This window comes from Tarenaya hassleriana, unplaced genomic scaffold (assembly GCF_000463585.1).
Source record: "Tarenaya hassleriana unplaced genomic scaffold, ASM46358v1 Cleome165, whole genome shotgun sequence".
NCBI lineage: Eukaryota > Viridiplantae > Streptophyta > Magnoliopsida > Brassicales > Cleomaceae > Tarenaya > Tarenaya hassleriana.
In genome coordinates this window covers 155,339-165,709 of record NW_010965073.1, presented here as the reverse complement: position 1 = coordinate 165,709, position 10,371 = coordinate 155,339, and the positions used below count along the sequence as shown (strand labels likewise).

The following is a 10,371-nucleotide window of genomic DNA, read 5'->3' as shown; positions in this document are numbered from 1 at the left end:
GATGTTGGTTTGGTGCTCTATGATGTACTGTTTATGAGCTTTGTTCAGATACATTCGATGTATTGATACTTTCTATGTGTTTTATGAGAGTATTTTATTCATTACATGTTCTTGCATGCTAGATCTGTTATGAAATCCATGTATCATTATGAATGATACTAAACTCCCTAGTCTTGTGTCGTTATGGGAATAACGACATAATAAGACTAGTATGATGTGTGATTGATGATCACATAGATGATCATAGGTATTGGATACGATCACAATCATAGGTATTCGTTGCAGAACGGAATACTGGACTGACCCGCATGAGATTGTCACATGGACTAGCGTCATGACTTGAATCTCATACGACGATTCTATGATTGGATCCTAAGACCTGAGATATCTACAGAATCCAACATGAGGAGTTGCGTGCTTTGATTACGTCAAACGTCCTGCGTAACAGGAGGACTATAAAGGCGTGTATCAGGTACGAAACGAATCATGTACTGGATTGTAGATAGTCAATACGGGATTTGTACCTCTCGTAAAAGAGAGAGATATCGCTGGGCCCCTCGTGTGAGCAAGACTGTAGAAATGTGTGGCCGCACTATAGACGAACGTCGTCTATTTCAGACAGTCGAACTCAGTGAACGAGAAAGCAGTCGAATCAGATAAGGTGGCTTGTCCATGCCTTATGTTCGACATATGATATCGCGATACAAAAGGATCATCAGTCGGAATCATCACTGGCTTTCGTATGATCACAAACAAACTCTATTCGAGATAGGTAGTCATAGTGTCTTGCTAGAGACCGCGTATGACTTGTATTACCGGAATGGAGATTCTGCGTTTTACTGCTATTCCGGATGAGCCTATAGGGTCACACACAATAGGGATGGACAAGTACGTGTGCTAAATTATCCCGATTAGGAATCCTAATTGGATTGAGATTCCTAATTGGAATAGGAATCCTAATGGGATTAGGAGTCCTGTTATGTATAGGAATCCTAATGAGATTAGAATTCTATTACATCTAGGAAACCTAATGAGATTAGAATTCTAATAGGTTTAGGAAATCTAATTAGATTAGGATTCCTAGTAATCTATTCCTTGTCAAATTAGGATTTTTGGAAAGTCTATATAAGGAGAATGTCTTCTAGGGTTTTAGATGAAGGAAAAAGAAGAAGAAAAATTAATACATATTTTTCAGTTTAGAATTAGATTCTAAGCTTGAAAAATAAAACCCTAAGCCTCCAAAAACCTTGCACACAAGAGAGATCGAGATCTCTAGTCCTAGCAGACAAGTTCCAAGTTGTTGGAATCCATCCCGACGTGTGGATACGTGTAGAGGGCGAGGTATTCTTCCTGCCTAGAGTGATCAGACGAACAGATCAATTGATACAGGCCCCGGATCGATTGAGGTAAGCGTTCTAACGTTTCTATGATTCAATAGTAGCATGGTTCTAGGGTTTCATTAAAATTTTTGTTTTATATCCGCTGCGCAAACCCTAGAATCGATCTCTTAGGAATTAGATTCGCTCATGAGATCCCAGGAAACCCAACAAATACATCTTTGAGAAGCTCGGCTGGGGGCAACTAAGCAAGAGTGTAGAACCGTTATTCAGAAGCATCACCCGCGAGTTTCTGGCCACATACTCGTGCTACTTTCCGGCGGACAACTCGATAGACGAGGCTTATATGGAGTTCCGGTTAAACAAGAAGTGGGTCTGATTGAGCATGGCCCAATTTGCAGACATTCTGGAGGTCCCCAAGGGGAAGCACTCTATCATTCCCACCATATCAGCATACGTACTGCAAGACTTTTGGGAGAAGATAGCTATCCGGCGCTATTCGAGCTCTGCGGGAAAGATCTCATGGGTGCAACATCCGGCAATCCGCTACGCCCATTCAGTGATGTCTAACTTCATCTTCGCATGAGATGAGCCCGGCAAGATCCACAAAATCGAGTTGGGATATCTCTACGAAGCACTCCGGGAGTTCCATGAAGGACCATCACTTGACTCCTGTGTTCGGGCTCCGTGGTCGGATATGGACTTGGCCTCGCGGATAGCCATGCATCTACACACATTGGCCCACACAAGGCCAACGAGACATGCATTTGCGTGGGCGGTATGACCACAAAGATAGCTCAACGGGTGGACACAGGAATCACCTTCTTTCAAGCCGACATCGTCGATACCAATATCCTCCTGAACATGGAAGCTCTTCGACTCAGAGGACATATTCGACGAAAGGGGTCCGAATGGGTTTACACGGGAGATGACGGATTGAAGAGATACATAATGCTCCCGAGCAATTCCTTAGAGGTGTTCACACCCGCAACGCTGCGACTAGACTTCCTCGACATCGCTCCAGCTCGAGTAAGAGACCCGAGGGGAAGAAGAGGTGGGGCACCGACCCAAGGCAATGAAGGTCCATCAACATTCGCCCCCGATCCTCGAGTGGACCTCATCCTGCAGAACCTACAAAGCTTCGACACCCGTCTCACCGCCATCGAAGAGCTAGGCCCCCGACTCACATCGATCGAAGAATCAATGGAGGACCAGTTCTCCACTCTAGAAGCCATCTTCACCACTTCTATCGAGAGCACTCAGCGTGAGATCATCCACACAATGGAGAGAATGATGGATGATGAAGACTTTGACGTGGGAGAATCAATCCAAGGAAGTGACACCGAAGCCTAATTCGCATCAGGAACCAGCAATGGGAGCAAGAAGACGGCTCCTTGACTCGATGATCATTAGGATAGAACGCTCTATGCTTTCCGTTGAACTATGTTTAGACGTGTTCTTTATGACCCGTGACTTGTGTTCTTCTTTTTGGATCTTTGGGCATTTATATGATGTTTTGACATGTTTTAAGGGTTATCGATCTTATCGGAAATCGGTTTATGCAGCATCTCCTCGGGTTTTGCCTCAAAAAAAATTTTCTCACAGACAAAATGGTCGGACCGCTCGTTTTTTCGAGCGGTCGCCCATTTGCAAAATAGGAGAAACGAGCGGTCGCCCATGAAAACAGGCGGACCGCTCGCTCCTCCTGAACCTCAAGTATCGAGCGATCGCTCAAGCGGTCGCCTGGAATCATACTTTTTGACTCATCAAAACGAGCGGTCACTCGTTTTCTCTGACCAATTTCCGACGTTTTTAGTTTTTTCAGATGGATTCCAGCAACTGTTGGAGAAGAGCACGGAAATACATTTCAGACACAATACCGGAGTTACAAGACTTCAAGCCACAAAATGCCCACTTTTCAAGTCTTGTGGATGCAATCTGTATTGATGCCGAGCAAGAACACGAGGAACCGATCCAATTTCAACCCCGATCCCACGAGGAGGCATTTCTCCACCACCAAATCCAGTAGAGGGGAATTAAGGCTTCAAAATTCGTGCACCATGGCATTCGACCGAAGCAACTCTATGAGAGAATCGAGGGTATATTCCAACTCGCCGGATGGGAACGTCTACTCCACGCCAACCCTCGCACATACCGTTCATTGACAACGGAATTCGCCTGCACCTTCCAATGTTTCATGCCAAGGAACGCCGACCCTCGCAGCAGCTATATCGGATTCCGCTTAGAAGGGCGCCAATACTATCTCAAGATGGAGCATCTCACTCAAATTTTGGGCGTTCAAGCGGGCAACACGGCGACAATCCCAAAGATCACGATCGCTAAGTGTAGAAACTTCTAGACACAAATAGCGGCCGCGACATTCACTCCTTGGCAACTCGATGCCTTCATGATACGACATCCCGCAGTCCGCTACCTCCAGCAATTCATGGCATCCACCCTATTTGCACGAGAGAATACGCAAACCGTCTCCATCACAGAACTAAACATGCTCATGGAACCTCTCCACTTCATGATGAACAACCGTTTAGAGGTTACGGACGTCGCGTCTAGGGTAGCACTGCATATGCACAAGGTAATTAACTCAACCACCGAGTCAATTTGTTTTGGAGGAATCGTAACCATGATTGCAGAGCGAGTGGGCATCGATCTTAGAGCATATGCACATGATTTCATCCACGGGGACAAGATCAACTACATGCATCTTTTGGAGAACAATTTTGTCAAAGAACAAAACGGGGACATACTATGGAGGTTTGTGGACGTCGAGAGTAGGTATCGATCATTCGACATGGCCTATTTTGTGCTACCTCCTCTCACCGAAGAAGGAATCCGCTTTGAAGTCTCATCAGACCTCGACATAGACTCCGGACAAGAGTCCTCATCCCACGGGTCCTGCTAAAGGCCCGTTCGGTCCCCTCTCTTAACTCTAACCCCTTTGCATTCAATTTAGCTAACATTCCATGGCATTGTAGCCTTCTCACATTGCATAGGTTTCATGGGCTCATGACACCCGCAAAAGAGAAATTGGAATGCAACTCCACCTCATCGTAAAAAGGTAACACACTCATCCACTTCAACCAATCATTCCTTATTTCCTCTTTGGCATCTCCCCGCTAGGCGAGAGTTAACACCGTGGACGGTGTTTGATTGAAGTCTGGGGGGGAGGAGTGACACTGACGTACATCGTACCCATGAACCCTACACATCATGCATCACTTGCACTTAGAATCACGCATTCCATATTCATCGAGAAAAAAAAAAAGAGTCTTACATCGTGTACATACTTGCATGGATTGTCATTAATAGGTTCCATATGTACATATAGGTCTAGGAATGCATGCATACACTTGCATAAGGTTTTTCCCTCTCAAAGGTTTAGCCGGATGATGATGTGGGGATATAGAGTGAAGATTGGCTTGGAAATGTTTTACGAGTAAGTTTAGATTTCTCTAAAGCGTTGAATGGATTGTCGACTGAAGTAGAAATAGCTGATCCAATCCTAGAACGAATGAATGTCACGTGGGATGATTTTGTCTCCTAAAATCTAGGTGGAGTAGAGGTTACGAACCAAGTGCCAACGTCTCCCTAAAAACCACCCTTTTGACCTCTAAGTTAGGAAGCCTATAGGTAGCAACAAGCCCTAGAAAATACGATGTATCCCGACACTCCTCTGTCATCTACTCGTTATGAAAATCATTCGGGGATATGAGTGCGTCGGAAACGAAGGCTCGGGTCTAAGTTGTGGGGCAAGGACACAAAAGAGAAAGAAAAAAAAGAGGAGCAAAGAGTGAACTTGTCAAATTCCAACGTCCTAAAAGCCCGGGATTACATCATATGAAAAAAAAGCTATAGGCTAGATTTTTGGGGCAAGATATGGGGGCAAGAGAAAACAATGAAGTTATAGTCTAAGTGACTTTTGGGGCTCTCAATTGGGATGTGTTCAGGAGGCATGCTCGGCAAGTAGGGAACACTTCATTTTAGATCGTGGGAAGCAATAGAAATCCCATGGATAAGCCTTTGTTCGAATGTTGGAGAAGATAAAGTATACCAAACTCGATTTCGTTCATAGCAATTTTAACCCGTACAACCGATCCACTTGAAACCCCTATTCGCACTCCGACTATACCTTATCACCCCTTGGATAGTTTTATACGCACATTTACTCGAGGACGAGCAAACCTCAAGTCTGGGGGGATTTGATCACACGGGTTTTCCATCGGTTTTTCTAACGTCACACACTTTGATTTTTCTCATATTTTAGGCATAATAGGACGTTAGACGGTCATGGGTAGGATCCTTTCCTCCATTCTCCTTGCAGGATGATCGAACGAGGATATTTGCGCATGAGGCACGGAAAAGGAGCGGAATCGAGAAGTCCCGAAGAACTCAGAGAAAACGAGCGGCCCGCTCGTTATACCAGGCGGTCGCTCGCTGTGACAGCCAAGAAATTGGGCGGTCGCTCGCAGAATCAGGCGGTCGCTCTGTGCCATTACGGAGAACGAGCGGTCGCTCGTTAAACAAGGCGGTCGCCTCGAGTTGCAAAGAAGAACGAGCGGTCACTCGTAAATATGAGTGGTCGCTCACCCTGAAGAAAACGAGCGACACTGAAGAAAAAATGGGCGACCCTGAACAAAAAGTGAGCGACCGCCCGATATCAAATCCGGCCCAAAAAGGAAAAGCACGATTTTTGAGGAAAAACCCTAGTTTTTGCACTTACACAAAAAGGGGAGCTTGAGAAGGGAAAAAAGGGGACTCGACCCTTTCTGAGAAAATCACCTTGGAGAAGAGGCAAGATAGATTTGGAGACCTAGGGAGACATCTTGAAAGAGGAGACCACCATTGAAGACCATCTTGAGCTTTTCTTCTCCTTTTCTATGTTTTCCCCTTTTGTTTTCTGTTTTGAACCTCTAGTTATGGAGTAGTGACTTTGTTGTGGGTGAAGGATCCCCACTTTTGTATGGACACCTATGCTTATCTATGATGTTTTTTGAGTTTTCTTCCATGGGTTTGATGTTTTATGCTTAATGCTATTGATTTGGATGAACCCCTAATCGATATGACCATAGAACACATTGATCATAGGGATATGGGAATGATGTTTGGAACCAAATGTCAAATGAGTGAGTTATTCACATTGGAAGATGGCTTAGCTTGCTTAGGGTTCATGATAGGGTACACTAATGCATCTAGAGGTCATTTAGGTCATTGGGAGATGGGTGAATCGATTCTCTAGGTAGTGAATTTAAGCTCGGGAGAGACAAACTCTAGAAGAAGTGCTTGAAACCCCCTTTTGGGAGATAAACCCATAGGCATTGTAGCATCACTAACCGTCCTTGTGATTCTTGAGGGATCTCGAGCTTACAACGCCTCGAATCATCCTTTACAAACTGTTAATCTTATTTGTTTGTTTCCATTCCGACACACACCATCATTCATATTTTTATTTGATTTCCATTCTAGCCTAGAGATAGACTAATACATCCTAGTCCTCGTGTTCAACCTCGGTACTACAACTTCCGTATAATTGCGGATAGTGGTACGAATCAGGTATTAAATATAAGACTCGGTGCATGCGCATCAGCGCGACTTTGCGTCTTTCTTCGACAGCAAATATCTTAGGGTCGCATGGTCTGTGTATACTATCACTTTGGAACCCGCAAGATAAGATCTGAATTTCTCAAATGCGAAGACTACCGCCAATAATTCTTTCTCCGTGGTAGTATAATTGACTTGAGCCTCATCTAGCATCTTGCTAGAATAGTATATGGCATGTAGTTTCTTATCCTTGCGTTGCCCTAACACGGCTCCTACAGCGACATCACTAGCGTCACACATTAGTTCGAAAGGTTGGTTCCAATCCGGAGGTTGGATTACCGGGGGTGAGATTAGAGCTTCTTTCAACCTTTTGAACACTTGGTGACATTGAACTGAGAAGTTGAATGTGGCGTCCTTGGACAATAGTTCGGTAAGGGGTTTTGAGATTTTTGAAAAATCTTTAATAAATCTACGATAGAATCCTGCATGGTCCAAAAAGCTATGGACTGCCTTGACATTGTGAGGGGACGGTAGTTTCTCGATTACCTCGGTTTTTGCTTTATCTACCTCTATCCCTCTTGATGACACCTTGTGTCCTAACACAATGCCTTCTTGTACCATGAAATGACACTTTTCCCAATTAAGTACCAGATTTCCTATTCGGAGTTGAGTTTACGTTGATGTTCTATTGAGGACTTGTCTTCATTTTTTAAGTGGATGAGATGCATACATAATGGCGGGTTTATCCCTTTTATGTCATCTAGAGTGTATCCTATCCCTTTTAGCAATTTCGCGACCTGACCTTTTGTTAAGGCACTGTTGACTATAATTGGATAGGTATCCTCTTCTCCTAGGAATACGTATTTCAGTCCAGAAGGCAAGGGTTTCATTTCGACCTTAGGAGCTAATTTTACTTCCCAATCACATGTTCCCCTTGTTCTCGTTAGGTTGGAGTTGTCGTCGAACTCGAGTTTGTTTGACGGTGGGGAATAGTCTTCTAGACTCCTTTCATCATTTTGGAAATGGTCTACTCTGTAGAGAGCTTCGACAGACATTGATGTGGATTGGATGTTAGCTTCGTCCTACGCACAACTATCTAGTGCCCGAAGATATTCGTTTACTTCTTCATTGTCCATGTATCCATCCCCTCTAGTAGCTTCCAAAGCAACTTCTAGAGGATCAAGGTCGTGAAACTCTTCCAAGAATTCATCTGCTAGAGCATCTAGCGCATCGATGTAATAGGCGGAGTCTACAGACATTGGTTGCTTAAGGTTCTTATCTAGTGTGAACTCGACTGTTTCACCTCCGATCTTCAAGGTGAGTCTGTCTGCTCTTACATGCACAATTGCATCTGCTGTGTTTAAGAAAGGTCGACCAAAGATAATAGGTATTCTCGTGTCTTCATTCATGTCCATTACCACAAAATCTACCGGCACATAGAAGTCACCTACTTTTAGCGGCACATCTTCTAGTATCCCGAGGGGGTATTTGACTGATCGGTCTGCTAATTGTAGTGCCAATCTAGGTGAATGGATGGTCAAGTAATAAATACCTAGACTAAGCCGATTCCGCAAGGGTACGGATTCAATGTAGTACCAGGGTCGAACACAGGGACAAAGAGGTGATGGTGTCGATGGTGATCCTAGCGAAGGTCGGTAGCAAGATTGTTGGTTGGTTGGGAGAAAACTATAATTAAAGGCACTGTAGGTTCGGGGGTTCACTGATACGTGTGTACCGAGTCTAAAATCTATAACCCGATTCACAACTCACCGCAAGGATACGGATCGTCGTTACACGGGGTCGAACACGAGGACCGGTTGCTAAATCCAAATCTAGATCGAAAATAGATCAAAGCAAGCAAGCAAGTGATGGTGGAAATATGTAGAATCAATGGTAAGCAATATACGAAAGCAAATAAAAACGAGTGACCTATCAAATAAGGATGACTACGGGCGTCGGGATCGTATTCACGTGTATGGGTATTTACTAAGCATGCATGAATAACGATTATGACTTGTATTCGGGAATCATCAAGCAACGATAATAGAGAATTCACCTCTCGGTCTACTAACTCACTATCTATAGAGTAACTCGTCAATCTCTCGATCTATTCAAGTTAACCCTAGATGCATGAAGAACGCTATCATCAACCCTAGATCGATTAAGCCATATCTCTATGTGAATAATACGATCTATCCTATTGATTTTGATCCGAAACAAACCCATATCTCTATGTGGTTCAGAATCCAAGATAATTGATCAAGGGGTTAGCAAACATAAATCCAATAAAAGTGCAAATCAATAGAACCGAATCAAATCAAAACCGAAATCCAAGTTAGGGTTCAAACATACCCAAAACACATATGAATCCCTAACCCATAGTCATGGATCTACTCAAGGTGCATGGAAAATAATAGAAAGAACAGAGAAAAAGAGATAAAAGAAGGGATAGAAAAGCTCATGTCGATGTCTAGTCTTCACGATCGAATCCTCTTCTTCTTCCCAAAATCCCGTGAACTTCTATTCTTCTCTCACCAAAAGCTCTCCAAAAGTGTGTATCTAAGTGTTCTCTAAGGCTCTCTGATGTTCTAGGACGTGGCTAGGGCTTTTTTATAACCCAAGGGCACTGGATCCGGACCGATTCCAGGTGGATCCGGACCGGATCCAGATTCCTGGGGTCGAATTCTGCATCCTGGATCCGGACCGGATCCAGTTGGATCCGGCCCTGCGCTGGCAGTTTTCTGGTCTTCACGATTTCGCTCGTAACTTTCTGCTCCGGTGTCGGATTTACGCGATTTTAGTGTCTACGCGAAGCTCTTGAAGTGCTCTTTCGAATGATACAAGTCTCGCACGATTTGGACCTCTTTAGAGAAAGTTATTGATGTCGCAACATGAGTATCTCATCCGGACTTCTCCTTTAACGCTCCAAATGGCTCCTTTTCGAGTCCAATCATCTTCGAAACTTGTAACTCTGCAAAACTAGAGCACAACCGGGTTTTGTATCCTAACACGCCTAGAATGCCTATGAATGCATGTGATTATCCTATAAAACCTAGACAAACTCTCATCAAAATATATAGAAGAATAGGAGTTATCAAATCCCCCCAGACTTAAACCTTTGCTCGTCCTCGAGTAAAGAACGAAGGAATAAAATCTGCAAAACAGGGAATGACGAACATCAAATAGCATCATCGCGAGAGATCAAAAGCAAAACATCCATCCAATACTAGTTTCCCGAGAATCGTACTCAAATTAGCCATGGGATTTTAATTGCCACCTAGAACCCGTTAGAATCTCTACAACTCACCAAGCCTATTTCCGAACCTATCCTTATCTTAACTTAGCCTATTCGATCTTAGTTCTACTCTGTACCTGGATGTTAGAATCTCTACAACTCACCAAGCCTATTTCCGAACCTATCCTTATCTTAACTTAGCCTATTCGATCTTAGTTCTACTCTGTACCTGGATTTTTTACC

The 10,371-nt window shown here is 43.9% G+C and overlaps 1 protein-coding gene across 1 annotated transcript; it reads left to right on the top strand.

The window, feature by feature from the left end:
• Positions 1-1,371: 1,371 nt before the first annotated feature.
• On the top strand, positions 1,372-2,821 carry LOC104809781. The gene is made up of 2 exons (XM_010535858.1): positions 1,372-1,406; positions 1,532-2,821. Exon 2 carries the CDS (start codon positions 2,118-2,120, stop codon positions 2,688-2,690), a length of 573 nt encoding a protein of 190 aa, XP_010534160.1. The 5' UTR covers positions 1,372-1,406; positions 1,532-2,117; the 3' UTR covers positions 2,691-2,821.
• Positions 2,822-10,371: the final 7,550 nt, after the last annotated feature.

Coding starts and splice junctions, on each gene's coding strand:
- LOC104809781 (XM_010535858.1), top strand. CDS start 2,118: ATGACCACAAAGATAGCTCAACGGGTGGACACAGGAATCACCTTCTTT.